Genomic DNA, 20,807 nt, shown 5'->3' on the forward strand with positions numbered 1-20,807 from the left:
AATTTTTTAAAAAAGAAACACGATAATCAGGTCACGCACAGTCCCAGTCCCACACGGGGCTCACCTTCTAAGGAAGAAGGAGAAAAGACAATTAATCTACATTTTAAAGGTGAGGAAATTGAGTCCCGGAGAAGTTAAATCACTTGCCTAGTGGGAGAACCGGGATTATTACCCAGGTCCTCTGACTCCCAGCCCTGTGTTTTTTTTTCCATTAGATCACGCTGCTTCTCAATAGTTCAGTCCCAGCGTTCCACCAATATCAGGGGGTCACTCAAGGTTTTTCAGTTTTGGCTGGAGCAGTTTCAGTTGGGACAGTCCAAATGTAGGGTGGTCAGCGCTTCAGGGCTGGGAAGCCCCAAGTTCGTGTCTAAGACCCTTTGGCCCTTTCCCTCCAAGTGTGAACGTACAGTGAAGTTATTGGGACTACGTTTTTGAGGCAAGCCTGGACACAGCCAGTAAGTTTCCAACATTCCTGCTCAACTTCTTAACCTTCCACTGATCCATCCAATCATCTCGGCTGCCCTTGCCCATGAAGTTTATTGTTTTCAACACTTTCTGAGAGCCAACGGCCCAACTTGACCTTCCGCCGGAGTGGAACTTGAGATTTATAAACCTCAGAATTTGGCTCTGAAAATCTCCTATCTTGTACAAGGAAGGAGAAATGAGTTTAATGAGAAAGAATCAGGCTGAACCATAGTCTTCTCAAAGATCACAGTTCTGATCGAAAGGTAACAAAAAGCCACCGTAATTAGGACTATATTACCTTATTTTTAGCATGCTAATCATTCTCTTTTTAGAATTTTTTTCCCCTCTATTTAACCTGATTATGGGTCCTGCAAACAGTTAAGGAAGGTGGTGGAGCCTGAATGATCAGTGGTGCTTTGCCAGAAGACAGTTCAGTGTCCTGCACACAGTAAGTGCTCAATCAGTACGACTGATTGATCGAAGACAGCTTTCACAGCTGTATGCACGTTGAGGCAGCTCCATTCTCCCCTGGCGTTTACGGGGATAGAATTGGACTGGGAGGCTTTGAATAGAGAGGTAATTCAGGGAGAAGGAGGAGGTTGTAATGGAACATGGGAAAGTAAGAAGGAATATATAGGTAGAAGACTGCTGGAAACATTGTTTAGGCCATGGGGAGGCAGGGTGGCCTAATGGAAAGATTGCGGACCTGGGACTCAAGACTTGCTCTGCGATCTTGGGCAAGTCAAAACCTCTCTCTTGGCCTCTCTCTCTTGGCCTCAGTTTCCTCATTTGTCAAAGGGGTAAGATTTGTACTGTTCCTACCTCTTGCGATTGTGAACCCCATGTAGGAGAGGAATCAAGTCTGATCTGATTATCTTGTACCTTCTTCGTGAGTGCTTAATCAATTCCAGAATAATAATCATAATCATTACACCAAAGACCCTAAAAAAGCCTCCAGTTTCCAGGAACAGCTGAAGGAAGCTGGACCTTCCTACAGACCCTAAACATTGAACTTATACTGACAGAAAGCACGGGATGCTCGACTTAATTTTGATTTTTTGACGCTCAGGGCAAAGGTACTTTATACACTACATTCTATACGGCATCATTAAGGGATTTTTTTATGGCATTTGTCAATCAATCAATCGTATTTATTGAGCGCTTACTGTGTGCAGAGCACTGTACTAAGCACTTGGGAAGTACAAGTTGGCAACATATAGAGACAGTCCCTACCCAACAGTGGGCTAACAGTCTAGAAAGCAATCACTGTCTGCCAAACACCGCTAAGCGCTGGGTATGGTACTATGCAATCAGATCATATACAGTCTCTATCCCACTTGGGCTCAAAGTCTTAGACTTTGAGGCAAGTTCTCGAATCTCCATTTTACAGATGGGGAAACTGAGAGACGGAAAAGCTAAACAGATTGCCCAAGCACTTACTATTTGCTAACCACTGTACTAAGCGCTGGAGTAGATATGAGATCATCAGGTCAGACACAGTCCCCATCCCACATGGGCCTCACCAGCCTAAGGAGGAGGAGAAAAGATACTGAATCCCTATTTTACAGATGAGGAAACTGATACCTAGAGAAATCATGACTTGCCAGCAAGTGCTACAGCTAGGAGTAGAACCCAGATCTTCTGACTTGCAGTCCTGGGTTTTTATTTGTTTTATGGTATTTGTTAAACACTTTCTATGTACCAGACACTGGACTAAGCGCTGAGGTAGATACAGGGTTGGACACAGTCCATGTCCCACGTGGGTTCACAGTCTTAATCCCTCATTTTATAGATGTGGTAACTGGGGCACAGAGGAAGGGAAGTGACTTACCCAAGTTCATGAAGCAGACAAATGGCAGAACTGGGATGAGAACTCGGGTCCTTCTATCTCCTAGGCCCGTGCTCTATCCATTAGGCCACTTTCCTTCCCCCTCCTCAAGAGTCACTGCATTTCCTACTCAGGTCCCTGCTCACACAGCTGCCACTTCCAAAATGTTAGATACTTTCCCGTTTTTGAACCCAGCTGCCTCCTGCTTTCCCTGTTAGCACTTCATGAGGTCACTGCCTCACTCTGCTATGGACACAACTGCCATTATCCCCCCTCTATTTCCTCCCTCTCCTCAATGAAATAATGCCATTTTATCTGTTAGTCTGCCTTGAATTGCCAGGTAGATGTTAGAAGTAAAATCATTTCTTCTCAGTAGGCTTTCTCCGGTTATTTGAAAGTGAACATCAAGTATGAAGTTCACGTAAAATATCAAATTGCTAGCAGTCGCAAGAAGTTTAAGATGTAGTAGCAAGTTAAAATAATACTACTGAGGATGTGAAATCAGTAAAATTATAAATCGAGTTCATTTTGGCTGTGAAAATAACACAGCCTATCCAGTTTTTTTAAAAAGAGTAAATGTTTAGGGAGCTTTTGAGGGGTATTCTGTCTATTTTTGATGGTATTTCTTAAGTGTTTACTATGTACCAGGCACTGTACTAAGAATTGTGGTAGATATAAGCTAATCAGGTTGGACCCAATCCACGTCCTACATGGGGCTCAAAGTCTCAATCCCCATTTTACAGGTGAGGTAACTGAGGCACAGTGAAGTTAAGTGACTTGCCCAAGGTCACACAACGGACAAGTGGCTGAACTATAATTTCTTCAAAATGATCCAAGGGTTAGAGGATGGCTAAATCCTAAAAGGTCAAACCCTTCAAAACTACAGTCTTTTTTCCAGGCCAAGTGTCGGCCCAAGCGCTCAATAAATACGATTGAATAAATGAATGAATGGTGTTTTGCAGATTCTGGAAAGCAGTTTAGAGCCACCTGCCTCTTTGTTTAGTGGGGGCTTCTAGAGCACAGTCTTTGGACAGCTCCTGATGACTGACCCGAAGACTGGAAATGATGCTTTGTCCCTGTTGGGTTGGAAGAGCTTGCTAGAGGCCATTGTGAATTCTGTATCACAGGGTAAAAGCTAAATTTGAAAGACTCTTTTCTTTAGAAATGTAACTTTCAGTATTTTGCTCTAAAGTGTTTCCCAAGGGCTAGGATGATGGAGCTGGCTGGTGCCAGTGTTCAGAGAACACTGCAGTAAGCAGCGGTAATCCCAACCCCACTCCCTATAACCATCAAGAACCATCATATTCATTCATTCATTCAATCGTATTTATTGAGCGCTTACTGTGTGCAGAGCACTGTACTAAGCGCTTGGGAAGTACAAGTTGGCAACATACAGAGACGGTCCCTACCCAACAGTGGGCTCATAGTCTAGAAGGGGGAGACAGGCAACAAAACATATTAACAAAATAAAATAAATAGAATAGTAAATATGTACAAGTAAAATAGAGTAATAAATATTTACATATATATATATATATATATGTACATACAGGTGCTGTGGGGAGGTGAAGGAGGTAAGGCTGGGGGGAGGGGGAGGAGGGGAAGAGGAAGGAGGGGGCTCAGTCTGGGAAGGCCTCCTGGAGGAGGTGAGCTCTCACTAGGGCTTTGAAGGAAGGAAGAGAGCTAGCTTGGCAGATGTGCGGAGGGAGGGCATTCCAGGCCAGGGGGAGGACGTGGGCCGGGGGTCGACGGTGGGACAAGCGAGAACGAGGCACAATGAGGAGGTTAGTGGCAGAGGAGTGGAGGGTGCGGGCTGGGCTGTAGAAGGAAAGAAGGGAGGTGAGGTAGGAGGGGGCGAGGTGATGGACAGCCTTGAAGCCAAGAGTGAGGAGTTTTTGCCTGGTGCATTGGTTGATTAGTAGCCACTAGAGATTTTTGAGGAGGGGAGTAACATGCCCAGGGCGTTTCTGCACAAAGATGATCCGGGCAGCGGTGTGAAATACAGATTGAAGTGAGGAGAGACAGGAAGATGGGAGATCAGAGAGGAGGCTGATGCAGTAATCCAGTCGGGATAGGATGAGAGTATGTATTAGAGTTCTTGTTTAATTTAGAAATCTCCATCCCATCCCATGGGATTAAATCCCATTAAAGGAAGAAGCTTTCTACCCTTTTGACTTACCGCCCTGAGATACTACTTCTCAACCTTAAACAATTATTCCATAGTCACTTATCCCCTGCCGATTGCTTTAGCTCTGTTCTAGGTTTTGCAAATACGGATTTAATAAGATATTTGCTTTTGTGCCTATGGAGGAAGTGCTAGCTGTGAACAGTGCTCAGGGTATTAAGTGTAAAAAAAAAACCATCATTAATAGGATACTCTATATATGGAACCTCTGATAATGGGTTGAATTAGCGTTTAACAGTCATTAAGTCCAATTAGTTTCAGGTTGTATGCATAGTTAGCTTTCTTAAGGTAACTGTGGCTAAACTAGCAAATTTTAGAAGATGCAAAGACTCAAGGCCTGGGTTAAAGGGTTGGACTGAACCTGCCTCAGCCCCTTGAATGTTGGTAGAAGGGGTTGAGGGATCCCTGTTGGACTTTGCAGTCCCTTCCAAACATAGATGAAATTTTGAGCACAAAGAATGATTCTCTCTATATTGGATGCATGATAAACAAATCCTCCTCTACAACACCTTTCTTCTTGGGCCCTGCTGAAACATGCAATGGATGACACCCTCAATAAACCATGCCACTAACCATTCCCAGTGCTTACCAAATACGACAATAATAATAATAATAATAATAATAATAATGATAATAAATGGATTTTGCCTGTAAAATTCTCGTGTGCACTTTGTAATGTGCTGCACTTCTGCCTGTCTACTCATTCGTGGCACTCAGTACCCCAGGGAGAACGTGGCCCTCAGAGACAAGAGAGTGAGCATGATGTGGCACAAACCGCCGTCATTACTATCAACTCCTTCACGCAGGTTCTCGGTCCCGAAGTTTCCGTGATTGGGACCGAAACCCATCCATCGCTTCTGATGGGACACTCCATCAGCAGCACCCATACATCAGTTCCACAGCTAGCTTTTCTCAGAGGTGAAACCCTAATAATCACTCCACTCTGCGACTTCCGTGCCTCTTTGAATGTGGAAACATTTATGTCTCCCGCTACAGGTAATCAGCGAGTTTGAAGCCTCTCCTGACTCATTTTCCTACAGAATCCCCAACCTGAGTCGAAATAGGCAATACAGCGTCTGGGTGGTGGCCGTGACTGCAGCAGGGAGAGGCAACAGCAGTGAAATCATCACCGTGGAACCCTTAGCTAAAGGTAGGCCAAATTATTTCCTGTGTGTTGGGGAGAAGTTTGATTGGCCGCCACTTGGAAGAGGACAAACTTGGGAATCCGGTTGGTACGACTGAAATCTTCGTTCTGTGAGATCTTCGTTTTTTATGGTATTTGTTAAGTGCTTACTATGTGTGCCAGGCACTGTACTAAGTGCTGGGGTGGTCACCCGCTAATCAGGATAGACACAGTCCCTACCCCACATGGCGCTCACAGTCTTTTCCCCATTTTATAGATGAGGTAACTGAGGCACAGAGAAGTGAAGTGACATGCCCAAGGTCACACAGCAGATAAGTGGTGGAGCCGGGCTTAGAACCCAGGTCTTCTGACTCCCAGGCTGTATCCACTAAGCCACTTCTGACTTGGATAGCTACCTCCTGGGTATTGGCTCGCCCCATGATAGAGGTCCTGCAGTTCTACCCAGGTGCATTCCTAAGGGGGAAAAAAGCGAGTGTCTTGAAACAATTTTTCATGCGTTTATTTGAGCTTTTTTTTAAAAAAAAGCTGGATATCAGAAATAAAGTGGACACATTTTCCTCTTATATCTGCAACTTCAAATTCATGATTACCTTATATCCCCTCCCAGCGCTTAGAACAGTGCTTTGCACATAGTAAGTGCTTAACAAATACGATTATCATTATTATTATGTTATTATAGCAGACTCTTGCAGTAACTGAGGGAAACTTAAATGCATTGCTAATGCCTTACTACATAGCCTATATTTCCATTGTCATATGTACTTTCATATTTAACATATTTTCCCTTTTAGCATGCCAACAAAAACTGCAATTGCTACGTCTGTTCCTTTAACAGATCTGGCTAGGAGACACTTTCCGGCCAGTCCCTGAGAAGCCATGTGGCCTAGTGGAAAGAGCATGAGCCTGAAGTCAGGGGACCTGGGTTCTAATCCTGACTCCCCCACTTGCCCGCTGTGTGACTTGGGCAAATCACTTTATTTCTCTGTGCCTCAGGTTCCCTATCTGTAAAATGGGAATGGATTGTCTGTTCTCCCTCCACCATAGACAGGGAGCTTTGTGTGGGGCAGGGACTGTGTCTGACCTGATTATCTTGTCTCTACCTCGGTGCTTAGTACAGTGCTTGACACATAACAAGAGCCTAACAAATACCACTAAACTTTGAGTTCAAGATCGTACCTGATAAATGTGCCTATCACTGGTGTGTTGTGTGTGCAGTTTGAATTGGCCTTTTTGGTCTGTGTGAGTCCTTAATTAATTTGAATTATTGCTTGCTGTAAAAATCTTACTCAGACACACTTATAGCTTAGTAAGCTATTGAAATTCAGGAAAGAGGCGGCCGCATCACTCTAGCCATCTGATTCAGATTTTTCTTCCGTACCAATATCGTGCTGGCATGTGTGCCAATAAACAGTTTGTGTACATTCATGCATCCCATATATACCTACACATTTGTGGGTGTGCATGCACACATAGAGATGTCCATGGGAACACATGCCCAAATATACCACGTATGGTAATAATGATGCTAATAATAGTAATGGTAATGGTATTTGTTCAGCTCTTACTATGTGCCAGGCACTGAATTAAGCACCGGGATAGACATAAAATAATCAGATTGGACACAGTCCCTGTCATATATGGGGCTCACAGTCTAAGTAGGAAGAAAAACATGTATTTAATCTCCATCTCACCGGTGAGGAAACTGAGGCACAGGGAAGTTAAGTGACTTGTCCAAGGCCATAGAGTAGGCAAGTGACAAAGACAAATTATTAGAACCCAGGTCCTCTTATTAGGGCATTTACTTTATAGGCAAGACCAAGCCTGACAAATATCAAATTTCTTCGAAGATACCGAATAGGATTTTCCATTTTAATCAGGGTCCTACAGATGTTTGCTGTTTTTCTTACTTCCCTAGACTGGCATCCAAAGATCTATTTCTTGGGAATACTTGTTAGATGTCCCAGTAAAAAGTAAATGAGGGATTTATTCACATTCTCCTGGTGATGAAGCTTGAATTTTAACCCTGTGCCCCTAATTTTATAGCAATGTTTGCTGTAAAATCCGATCCCTGGTGATGAATCATACTAGATTCTTATTGTGGCATAATACTCCAGTGCCATCATTTGATATGCTTCCATTTTGAGGCTGGGTTTAAAACGTTAACTCCAGTGGACCAGCCCAGACAGTAAATTTGCTCTGACTGCTCCAAATATACAGAAGGCATTTCAATTGTAGTTAATCTCCTTGGTATGACACAGTCACCCTAATAAAATACATGTTTTCAGAGGAAATGAGCCCAGATGGGAAGAAATCCAGTCAGTGAAGGTAAAGGCCCCTTGGAGCGTTTCCCCTCCGGTCCCTTTCAGCCCCCTGAGCAATCGAACCAGAGGTGCCAGCCTCTCATCACAATCACTAAGGGGACAGAGATTTTAGCAGGGATGAAAACAGGGAGGGGACAAGCCTCCGAGAGCTAATCAGCCCAAACGCCACCACCATTTGTGGGGTCTTTTCAGCCTTGATTAGAAATTCTCCACTCTCGTCAGCATGCCTGCGACTTGGATTCAACAAGCTGAGGGGGAGGAGGAGTGAGCCCTTGTGAGTAGAAGCTGCTTTGGCCTGGCTTCCAGCTACTCCATCTAGATCCAAAAATCCCACTTGAATTCAGAAGAGGAAGAGAGGACACGAGCGCAGGCATTTCCCATAGGGGTCTCTGTGGCCAGACTCTGCATCATATGATTCCCTTCTATGGTTGGTTGGTTGGAGAGAAACAGCATGGCCTAGAAGAAAGAGCATGGGAGGCCGAGGCCCTGGGCACTGATCCCAGCTCTGCCACTTGCCTGCAGTGTGACCTTGGACAAGTCACTTAACTTCATCATCATCAATCGTATTTATTGAGCACTTACTATGTGCAGAGCGCTTACTATGTGCAGAGAACTTCTCTGGGCCCCAGTGTCCTCATCTGTAAAATGGGGATGAAGACTGTGATTCCCCCATGGGACAGCCTTATCACCTTGTAGAAGAAGCAGCATGTAGAAGAAGCAGCGGAGAAGCAGTGTGGCTCAGTGGAAAGAGCCCGGGCTTTGGAGTCAGAGGTCATGGGTTCGAATGCCGGCTCTGCCACTTGTCAGCTGTGTGACTTTGGGCAGGCCACTTAACTTCTCTGGGCCCCAGTTTCCTCATCTATAAAATGGGATGAAGACTGTGAGCCCCCCGTGGGACAGCCTTAACACCTTGTACCCTCCCCAGCACTTAGAACAGTGCTTTGAACATAGTAAGCGCTTAATAAATGCCATTATTATTATTATTATTATTAGTCTCTGGGCCTCAGTTCCCTCCTTACGAAATGGGGATTCAACATCTCTTCCTCCTCCTAGTTGGACTGTGAGCCCCATAAGGAAACTGATCACCTTGTACCTACCCGAGTGCTTAACAGAGTGCTTGGCACGAAGTAACCACTTAAAATCACGGTTATTAATTATTATGGGCCGTTGAGTATTGTACTCTTCCACAGTGCTCTGCCCACACTAAGTACTCAATAAATACCATGATTGATTGATACAAGATTAGGCAAAAAAAAAGATAGTAATCATAATAATTTTGGTATCTGTTAATTGCTTACTGTGTGCCAAACACTAAACTAAGTGCTGGGGTAGATACAAGTTAATCAGAGCAGATATTGTCTGTATCTGATGTGGGGCTCACAGTCTAGAGGGGAGATGCTCAAAGACCATTTTTGATCAACAGCTCAATTGTCCCACTCCTTTGCTCCCTTTTCCCCTTTCCCCTTTCAGAGGTGGTGAGACCTCTGTTCTTCCAGCTACTTAACGTATGATTCAATAATATTGTCAATAACAGTAATGATATTTAACTGTTGGGGGAGATTCAAGATAATCAGTTTGGACCCAGTACCTGTCCCACATAGAGCTCATAGTCTAAGTTGGAGAGAGAACAGGTGTTGAGTCCCCATTTTACAGATGAAGAAACTGAAGCACAGAGAAGTAACGTGAATCGTTCAGGGTCACAGAGCAGGCAAGTGGCTGAGCTGGGATTAGAACCCAGATCCTTTGACTCCCAGAGCCATACTGTTTTTACTAGGCCACACTGTTGCAATGTGCATTTTGGGTATGCAGATAAAGCTGCTGAACACCATGCTTTGAAAAATGATCGGTTTTGTAGGAAACACAGCTTGAAGCTTTTTGGTGTGTAAGCCCCAAACCCTGAATTTCTGTTTATCATATTGAGTGACGAAGAAGCACGGCCTATCATTTGGTTTTCCCACTTGGTTTTACAATTCCTTCTTCTCCAGCTCCCGCTAGAATCCTGACCTTCAGCGGGACGGTCACTACCCCATGGATGAAGGACATTATCCTGCCCTGCAAAGCTGTTGGGGACCCCTCTCCTGCCGTGAAATGGATGAAAGACAGGTAACCCGCAACACAATTTACAGCAGGCTGGCCTGGCCCAGCTCTCCAGGATGGCAGGAGAATTTTAGTGGGCTGGTGGTGCCAAGGTAACCAATTCCCCCCTGCTCCTAAACGGCATTCAAATGTTAGCCAAGTCTTCTCTTCTCCTGCTGGAGAGCACAATTCCCTGACCTCCACTGCCATTCCGACTATCTCTAAAGGAAAACCACAACTGCTGGGAGGAATCATTTTATAGGAAAGTGCATTCGCACTTTGCCAGTATAAAATCCCGTACCACTTGTCAATTTTCACAGCATTTCCATAAAGTAATGGAAGCCATTAAGGAGGAAAAGCAAGCATTTGAACTGCATTTTGGCTGCATTGTTTCTGTATTAATGCTTCACCTCATTCCCAAGGAAGATGGAGGAATATAAGTTGTGTAAATTGGGCATCCAGGAGCAAGCCTCGAAGGTCTGGATAAATGCCTGCCTGCAGCAGCCCCGTTCAAGTGGTGGTGCATACTTATCAATGAGCAGGAAAGGTGGCCACCAAGGCAGTGCCTTTGCCCTTCCATGTGTGGTGGGACAACTTTCAGAGAAATTCAGGAGACAATATGTCAAGTCCCCACTCCTTATGTTACTTTTAGTAATGAAAAGGCATTCTTTATAATAGTGGTGGGCAGGAATTTTCTGATAATGAGTAAAATGTAAAAGCTGTTATAATAGTAGATAAATGTTATCCACCATTTGGCCTCTGAGGTCAGTGGCCTCGGTCATCTGCTGACATATCTCAAGCCTTTAATGATGATGATGATAATGTTTGTTAATGTTTGCTAAGCACTGGAGTAGATACAGGATAATTAAATTGGATGCAATCCCTGTCCCACACGGAGCTCCGATTCTAAGAGGAAGGTAGAACAAGTATTTAATCCCCTCTTTTCAGATGAGGAAACTCGGGCACAGTGAAGATGAATGACTTGCCCAATGTTTCACAGGGAAGGCCTCTTGGAGGAGATGTGAGTCTAGCAAAGCTTTGAAGCTGGCGTGAGAGGTGATGTGCCAGATATTCATTCAATTATATTTACTGAGTGCTTACTGTGTGCAGAGCACTGTACTAAGCGCTTGGGAAGTACAAGTTGGCAACATATAGAGACGGTCCCTACCCCCAAAACGGAGGGAGTTTCAGGCCCAAGGGATGATATGGACAAGGGATTGGTGGCGAGAAAGTGGAGATTCATTCATTCAGTAGTATTTTTTGAGCACTTGCTGTGTGCAAAGATCGAGGTACGATGAGAATATTGGTGTTAGAAGAGCGAAGTATGCAGGTAGAGTTGTAATAGCTAGTTGTGGGCAGGGAGTGTGTCCGTTATATTGTTGTGGTGTTCTCTCCCAAGTGCTTAGTATGATGTCCTGCACACCGTAAGCACTCAGTAAATACAATTGATTGTAATATATCAGTGAGGTAAGGTAGGAGGACACTGGTCGAGTGCCTTGAGGCTAATGATAAGGAGCTTCTGTTCAATGTGGATGTGAGAAGCATCCTTGCTGCTAAAGAAGCAGGGTGGCTCAGTGGAAAGAGCCCGGGCTTTGGAGTCAGAGGTCATGGATTCAAATCCTGGCTCCGCCACTTGTAAGCTGTGTGACTTTGGGCAAGTCACTTAACTTCTCTGTGCCTCAGTTCCCTCATCTGTAAAATGGGGATTAAGACTGTGAGCCCCCCGTGGGATAACCTGATCACCTTGTAACCTCCCCAGCGCTTAGAACAGTGCTTTGCACATAGTAAGCGCTTAATAAATGCCATTATTATTATTATTATTATTATTATTATTACGTGGATGGGCAACCGTTGGAGATTTTTGAGGAGTGGGGACGATGTGGGCTGATGACTTTTTTAGAAAAATGATCCGGCAAGCACCGTGAAGTATGGACTGGAGAGGGGAGAGACAGGAGGATAATGCAGTAGTCAAGGTGGGATATGATAATCAATCGTATGTATTGAGCACTTGCTTTGTGTAGAGCACTGTACTAAGGAGAATAATAAAAATGATGATGATGGTATTTGTGAAGCACTTACTACGTGCCAGGCACTGGGGTAGATACCAGGTAATCAGGTTGTCCCACGTGGGGCTCACAGACTTAATCCCCATTTTACAGATGAGGAAACTGAGGCACAGAGAAGTGAAGCGACTTGCCCAAAGTCGCACAACTGATAAGTGGCGGAGCCAGGATTAGAACCCATGACCTCTGACTCCCAAGCCTGGGCTCTTTCCCCTAAGCCACAGAGTTAATAGACACGTTGATAAGTGCTTGGATCAGCATTTTAGCAGTTTGGGTGAAGAGAAAGGGATGGAGTCCAGAGATGTTGAGAAAGTAGAGCTGACACAATTTGGTGACGGACTGAATAGGCGGGTTTTCTCTCTCTCCCTCTCCCCTCTTCTCCCTTTCCCTCTCCCTTTCTTCCCTTTCCCCCCTTCCCTCTCCCATCTCCTTTTCTTCCCCTTCCTCCCTCTTCCCCTCTCCTTCTCCTTCCCCTACCTCCCTCCTTGGTTCAGAAAGTCTCATTGCTGTGTGTTCTCTAGAGGCAGAAGAGGAAAATCTGGCACAATATTCTTAAATTTTTGTCATCATTTTAAATAGCAATGGTGGGTCAGTTTGGGGGGTAAGAAACTTCATTGAAAAGTAACTTCTTGCACTTATGGTGAACCTATTTTAAGTATTCCCTTCAATGCTTAATCAGTTTTTCTGAAAAAAGGCATACCACTATTATCTTTAGTCAGCCTAAGCCATGTTAGTTCAGTTCTTTATTAACCTCCTCATCAATCTCAATTTTATATTTGCTGAGTATTTCACACTATAAAGGTTCACCCGAGCGGTGGCAAATTTCATATTTAGCGTCAGTGGGAATCTTTTCTTTTTCCCTGACTTTATCTAATTTTGATTGTAATTTCTTTAATTTATGCATTTTTCTTCCTGTGAGGTAGTAACGGGACACCCAGTCTAGTAATGATTGATGGGCGAAGAAGCATCTTTAGCAATGGCAGCTTTATCATTCGCACAGTGAAGGCGGAGGATTCTGGATATTACAGCTGTGTGGCCAGTAACAACTGGGGATCAGATGAGATTATTTTGAATTTGCAAGTTCAAGGTAAGAAACCTGGAGGACATTTTAGAATTGTTTTTACCTTTATCCTTGTTTGTGTGTGTATAAGAATGTCTTTTCAACACCTCTAAAAGTCGCTTTCACTCACCCTTATTATGTAAGCTATTTACCGTAAAGGTTGTAAAATCAAGCCCAAGAAAAGACACACACTTTAGATCCTAAAGTTTAGCATCGAGGTAAGAAGATGAAACCTCTTTTTTTCTGGGCCATTGCTTTGTGCCCATGCACAAACCTTTTCACATTTAGCTGGGATCAAAGGAATCACAGCATTCAATATTAAGGCAGAATATTCTCTTTTTATTTTTTGGACAGTGTATGGATAAAAGGCTCCACTTATTTAAGAAGTCCATGATTGGCACATATGTATAAAAAAATCCAGGGTGATTTTGTGGGTGTGCTTTTACAAAGTGATATGCTACAGATGTGAGATATTAGTACCTAGTCTGTTCAAACTTTGGTTTTTTCATACTCTCAAAGGTTACACTATAAGAGTACACTATAGTAAGTATGAAACTCTGGCAAATGTAGTATGGTTTCTTTATGGGAACGAGTGACACTGAACATGAAGAATTCTCCTCAGAGGAAATTTTTGAACTGTGATGGAAAATGTTATTTAGCAAACACATACTTGCAGGATAATATGCTGTTCAGACCCAATCCACTGTATCACCATGAAGTGACCTGAGATCCTGAGGAAGGATCTGAGGAAGATCTCAGGACAGTTAGACTTCGTTAGGAGCTGCCTGAGCTCAGTACTATTGATGGTATAAAAAAGTAAAGTAGTCGGATAAAGGGCTGGGAAAATTCTTGCTGCTGGCCCCTTTACTTTTCCTGCAGGTACTGTGCAGCCAAGATCAGTCTAAATTACCATTGCAGTAGTCCGCAGTTGCCCATTTGGCACAGTAAATCCAGAAAGCATTGGCTGTTATCTAGCTGATTAGAGAGAGCAGTGAATTGCTTCCTTGGCCAGTCACCCTTTCTCACCTCTCTTCTTGAAACTCTAAAACTGTGGGGATGCAGAAAAGTACAGTAAGCCACACTACGGCTATCAATACTGAGTGTTCTTTTGGAATACAGTGATTTTCAAAGCCTTACAATTATTCAGTTGCCTAAGATACGTAAGACATTTTTGATGGTATTTCTTAAACACATACTATGCGCCTGGCAGTGTACTAAGTCTGGGGTAGATACATGCTAATCAGGTTGGACCTGGTCATGTCCTACATCCCCATTTTACAGATGAGGTAACTTCGGGCCAGAGAAGGTAAGGGGCTTGCCCAAGGTCACACAGCAGACAAGTGGTGGATCCAGGATTAGAACTCAGGTCCTCTGATTCCCAGGTCTGTGCTCTTTCAACTAGGCCGCACTGCTTCTCTAGAGATTAGTACCTCCACAGTTTTGCTTGATGTTTGAAGTGTTGACGGGAAAAGGCAGAGGTGTTTTAAAGCACAGCAATGGCCAACAGGAAGGATGGAAAGAAGAGCACCCTGTTAAACTCCCCCATTGTTCCTAAAAGCATCTTCTGGGGCCACTGTCAGAGACAAAATCCTGGCCTAGATAGGCCAGGCTCCTTAGTACATCCCTTAAGAGCTTATATTTGAATGTGTGCATGCCATCCTCAAAGTCACTCCATTTCCAGTTGTTTCTTCAGCATTCATCCCAACTTGGGCTGAAATTAGAAATGATCTAAAAGGCATCATGAAAATTAAATCATTTGAAATGGTAGTGCTCTGAAAACCGTGAAGCTCTGAAGCAGAACAGTTGTTTTGAGCAATAAAGGTGCTGATGAGTAGGATTAGAGCGAGTGAGAAAGGAATTTAGGTTAGGGGGGAGGGGTGTTTCCCTACCCATCTCTACCTGAGATATAGGAGTGGGGTGATAACTCTCAGCTAAAAAATAAGTCAACAAATATAAAGTCTCCACCAAATCTTAAGTTGATCCCAAATTAAACCTTCTCTGGTAACATTTAGCTACAAAGGGTCTATTTTCTTTTCTGAATTTTCCTTTCTTTTGCTCCAGCTAAGACATAAGCAAGCAGTTTCCAGTCAGCCTGGAAATAAGAACCAGTGTCAGTAAAACACAGCTCCCTGTTGGAATCAAATTTCCAATCTAGTTTCATAGATTTCACATAATTCTTCCTCCCAGGCCAAACTGCATTCTGAAGACATCCTTTTTTGTTTGATATTTTGTTGTTGCTTTCGGTTGCTGTTTTTTGAAAAGTTGCTATATGAAAGTGTCGTCTTTGAATGTGTTCATTTCTCAAGGACTTGTGTCCTCTCTTAAGGTCCCTCCCGGCTCTACAGTGCTAGGATTTTTTGGAACAGATTCCACTTTCCATCTAGCCTTCAGGACTCATTGCCATAGTGCTTGGATAATAACAAGAATAGACTGAACATGAACACAACCTTTTCCTTAGCTCCTACAGGAATTTGCACTGGCCATTTTGCATCTATCTGACAAGTTTTGTGCAAAGTCATCCTTCCTTTTTCTATCTCCCCCTGCTCCTTCCCAACCCCTAGCAGCTGGATACTCTGAGTTTCACCATCTCCTCGTTCCCCCTATCACACATCCAGGCCAGGTTCCTTACCCCCACTCCCTCAATCCTTGGTTTCCTCCTCAACCCTTCTTTTTTCCCACCCCAGCACTGCAGCTGCTCTAACCTATGATGGGAAATTCTCTCCATTCCTTTTCCTCTCTCTTTCCAAGAGAGTGAATACTGTCGGGGTAGGAGATTTCTCCCGTTCAACCTTTTGCAAACTCCCTCCTCATCTCAGACATCTCCAGAGTGTTGTAGCTGCCTTAATTGGTACAACGGTGCTCCCCCATTATATTGCACCACCCCACATCCAAAGGCTTAATTAAAATAAACATACTCAGTTTCCTCTAACATGGAGGTAACTTTTTTGACAGACCGCCATCCCCCCGGCCCCCGATTGAGGATAACCTTATAGTACCTGTGCCCTGACTGCTGCTGTGCTTGTGTCCCCAACTGTTTCCCAACTGTTTCTTCTGACATTGCATCTCTTCAGAAAGATGTGAGGTTCCAGAAGAATGATCCCCAATTCCCTCGCAGCCAAAATGCATGGGGAAAACCCATATTACGGAAGAACTGAAGGTAGCTGTCTTAAAAAAAAAAAAAAAAAAGGCTTAATGGGAGGCTACTTGTATAAGGGTGATCAACCTATCCCAACTTTGCTAAAGAAGCAGCGTGGCTTAGTGGAAAGAGCAAGGGCTTGGGAGTCAGAGGTCATGGGTTCTAATCCCAGCTCTGCCACTTGTCAGCTGTGTGACTTTGGGCAAGATTTGGGCCAGGATTAGAACCCAGGTCCTCTTACTCTTAGGCCTGTGCTCTACCCATGAAACCACATGGCTTCTCCTGTCTCCAGCAGAGTTGTAGCTTCCTGAGCTGAGCTCACTTGGTAAGCGATTGGAAAGAAAGAGAGATTGTGTCCTTTGGTGGTTGTCTTACACTTAATAAATCCCCAAAAGGTGGAAAGATGACAGTATGTGCTATCTATCTGACATTTGAAACTCAAAGCTAGAAAATACTGTAAATAATCTGACATGTTCTCTGTCATTTTGATGATGATTCTGTGGTCCTCTTTAATGAGTAATTCAGGAATCTAAAGAAAATTAGAGTGTAGGACAAAGAGATAGCAATGAAATCTGTGTGGATATTTTTCCAAAAAATGAGAACTTCACCCAGTTTCATCCAAGAATGTCAACTAAACAGACATTTTGACAGAAGTAATTTGTATATTTTTGGTAACCTAAGATAGTGGATGAATGACTGGTAAAAAGAAGAAACTGTCAAGACAGTTGATTTCCTCTTTTGTTTTGTCTTAACTGTTTTAACTACCTAGTTCCACCGGATCAACCTCGGCTCACCGTGTCCAAAACCACGTCATCCTCCATTACTCTTTCCTGGATCCCAGGGGACAACGGTGGCAGCTCTATAAGAGGTAACAAGATGCAAGCTATGGACAGCCAACCTTACAGTGTACTACCACACATATACACACACACACACACACACACCACACACACACACACACACACACACACACTTTCTCTCTCTCTCTTTCTTTCTCTCCCCCACCCCCCACGCCTCTTCATCATACAGCTACAGTTTGGGTGAGAAACAGTTCTTTATCTCTCTGTTCTATTCTTGTGCTGATTTTCCCCAAAGAACCTTGAGATCTTATGATTACCAATTCTGAAGGCCATGCTTCTCAATCGATCAGTGATATTTACTGAGGGCTTACTATGTGTGCAGAGCACTGTCCTAAGCCTTCGGGAGAGTACAACAGTCGGACAGTATCATCCCTGCCATCTAAGAGCTTAAAGTCTTGGGGAGGAGACAAAAAATAAATTACAAGTAGGAGAAGCAACAGTGTATAAGGATAAGGTACATAAGTGGTATGGGAGTGTCGAAGGGCTGCCTTCAAGCTCTTGGGCTTGTGGGAGCTGAAGCATTGTAACTCATCCTGCCTGGGCTCTTCCTTTTCCACCCTCCTTTTCACCTCGGAGTTCAGAGGACTTCCAAGTCACAACCATGGCCCCCTGAATTCTCAGAGGAAAAAACCCATCAGAGCCCATAAGGTGGTAGCATTATACTGGTTCTCTTGTGGGTATTATCATCATCATGTGCCTACTGTGTGCCAAGCACTGAATAAATCCTGGGGTAGACAAAAGAAAATCAAACAGCTATAATCTCTGTCTCTTGAGGGACCTACAGTCTACGAGGTAGACATTTTATCCCCATTTTACAGGTAAATGAACTGAGGCACAGAGAGGTTAAGTGATCCACTCATTCGCACACTAGGGCAGTGGCCAAGTGGGGACCAGAACCCAGGTCTACTAACTATCAGGCCCATGTTCTTTCAACTAGGCCATGCGCCCTCCCATGCAACCTGTCATTTTCTCATGTCTAAAGGAAGTCAAAGTTGGATGGTTAATATTACCACCCCCACCTCCCCCCCGTTTTCTTTCAGGATATATTTTACAGTACTCAGAAGACAACAGTGAGCAGTGGGGCAGTTTTCCAATTAGCCCAAGTGAACGTTCTTACCGCCTAGAGAATCTGAAATGTGGCACTTGGTACAAGTTCACCCTTACTGCCCAGAATGGAGTGGGTCCAGGGCGCATCAGTGAAATCATAGAAGCGAAGACACTGGGAAAAGGTATGTTGGTTTTAATACTCTTCTGCCTTCTGTGAATGGAGTTACCAGAGCAAAAATTTCAATTCTCGTGTATTCCTGGGTGTTCCTGTCAGAAACCGCAGCACTGTTGTCTCTGGACTGACAAGCAATTTGGTTCAGTATTCTTTTCGTTGTTGTTTCATGTGCAATATAAATGGCGGGAAACATTCATAAAAATATTGGCTCGCTTCTCAACTTATCTCCACCTATTCGTACGCTGCATAATTTGATATGTGGATGGCACCAGTCGGTCTTTATTATTCTTGACTGAACAACTAGCGTCCATGAAAGAAACCTCACGGGTCTTCACAGAGGCCCTTTGCTTGTGAGCTAATCCTGTTGCATTGTACTCTCCCAAGCACCTAGTAGAGTGCTCTGCACATAGTAAATGCTCAGTAAATACCTTTGATTGATTTCATTCAATCAATGAGGAGAAGCAGTGTGGCTCAGTGGAAAGAGCCCGGGCTTTGGAGTCAGAGGTCATGGGTTCAAATCCCAGCTCTGCCAATTGTCAGCTGTGAGACTTTAGGCAAGTCACTTAACTTCTCTGGGCCTCAGTTCCCTCATCTGTAAAATGGGGATTAAGACTGTGAGCCCTCCGTGGAACAACCTGATCACCTTGTAACCTCCCCAGTGCTTAGAACAGTGCTTTGCACATAGTAAGAGCTTAATAAATGCCATTATTATTATTATTATTATTCACTTTAAATCTGCCTTCTTCCATAGAGCCCCAGTTTTCAAAGGAACAAGACCTCTTCGCCAGTATTAACACCACCCGTGTGAGGTTGAACCTGATTGGCTGGAATGATGGTGGCTGTCCCATCACCTCCTTTACCCTGGAGTACCGACCTTTCGGGACCACGGTCTGGACAACAGCTCAGAGGACATCGCTTTCTAAATCCTACATCCTGTATGATCTCCAAGACTCCACCTGGTATGAGCTGCAAATGCGAGTGTGCAACAGTGCTGGTTGTGCCGAGAAGCAAGCCAAGTTTGCCACGCTCAACTCTGATGGCAGTAAGTGTGCAAACTTCTCTATTTCGGTCCTCTGCATTGTGATTCATTAGAATTTATCCTAATGTTTCTCCTAGGCCACTTTCAATAGGTCACTCTGACGGCAGGGGTTCCCAGAAAGATCTGCTAGTCTTTTAGCGTTACTCTGGCCAGAATTTTCTAATGACTTTATTTAGAACTGAGGCAGCCTCTGCCAATCCAATCAACCAGGACAAAGCAGACCCCCTTCAAAGCAGAGAGCTGACGTCAGTCTCTTGGGTTCAGTAACCTGCACTCCCCACTCCCGGCCCCCGCAATCCTGGAGGCTTCCATCAAAGATCATACTTCATTCTGAATTGATAACAGGAAGTTTTCTATCTCCTCCATTCCTTCCCGGGTCCTAGAGTAAATTTCTTTTCATTGGCTTTTCTTGAATCCTATGTGCTTTCTCCCTGGCCCCTGACCCGACTTGATGTATATCGGGTCTAATCTATTTCCTGTAGATTGAAAGAAGAATTGGTAGTGCACAAATTATAAACCATACTCTTGATATATTATCGTTCTGATGGAATCACAGAGAGTCAAATCCTTAAAATAGAATGGGAGACGCACAGTTATTCATGAGGGGATGTTTTACAGCTTACGCAGAAGGTTTCCAAGGAAGACTGGGTGGGATTTAACTTTTGGGCTTTGGAAAATAAATGGCATTTTTAGTCAACAAATATGCATTAGTCCGTGGATGTTTGAAGACCTTATTAAAGACAAAACTGACAATCTAATGAGATAAAGGGCCATCGAAACTATGTAATTAACAACAAAAAAAGGATTTTCCTTAAAGCTGAATTTCAAATACAATCAATTAAAATGTGCACACGTTTAATTTCTATAGGCCTGAAAGGCTTAGGAAATCTTAAAGAACAGTAAGATTTATGGCATAGAATTTTCACTATGTTAATGCTGTTACTGCAAGTGGAGATATATTGTAGCAAGTTGATTTACTATCAAGGTAAAACCAACCGCAAGCCTGCAGAAAGTTCTCTTTTGTAAATTGGTTTCTTTGATCACCCCACTCAGAACCCCCCAGCAAATAGCCAAGGTGATAGGCTTAAACCCCCCTCAAAGTGAACCTATGTAAATGTCAGAGGAATTTATTCACTGAATCAATGTGGTCTCCACTGTTTTCTTCCATTGCTGATGGGAATTTGATGCAATATTACTTCCCAAAACACTTGAGCTGGGAAAACCTCCCTGCAGTGGGGAGATGAATTATACTGTAAGGCTAGTGAATTCAGCAGTGGACCAAAGGCCCAGCATAAGTTTATTACATCACTCATCCTATTCCTTGATGGCTTTCTCCAGTTATGCACTTTTCAGATTGCTTCCTGAAGTCACTACCCACCAAGGAACATGTTCAATAAAGTGTTCCTGA

The 20,807-nt window shown here is 43.7% G+C and overlaps 1 protein-coding gene across 1 annotated transcript in view; it reads left to right on the forward strand.

Annotated features, from left to right (window-relative positions):
- The window catches only part of DSCAM (DS cell adhesion molecule), a 562,874-nt gene that overhangs the window by 498,285 nt on the left and 43,782 nt on the right, over positions 1–20,807 (forward strand). Inside the window, exons 21-26 of the mRNA XM_038760387.1 lie at positions 5,475–5,628; positions 9,929–10,046; positions 13,006–13,169; positions 17,048–17,146; positions 18,179–18,367; positions 19,112–19,402. Of these exons, the coding sequence (XP_038616315.1) occupies positions 5,475–5,628; positions 9,929–10,046; positions 13,006–13,169; positions 17,048–17,146; positions 18,179–18,367; positions 19,112–19,402 (1,015 nt within the window). The remainder of the gene's footprint in view (positions 1–5,474; positions 5,629–9,928; positions 10,047–13,005; positions 13,170–17,047; positions 17,147–18,178; positions 18,368–19,111; positions 19,403–20,807) is intronic.

This window comes from Tachyglossus aculeatus, chromosome 18, assembly GCF_015852505.1.
Source record: "Tachyglossus aculeatus isolate mTacAcu1 chromosome 18, mTacAcu1.pri, whole genome shotgun sequence".
Lineage (NCBI taxonomy): Eukaryota > Metazoa > Chordata > Mammalia > Monotremata > Tachyglossidae > Tachyglossus > Tachyglossus aculeatus.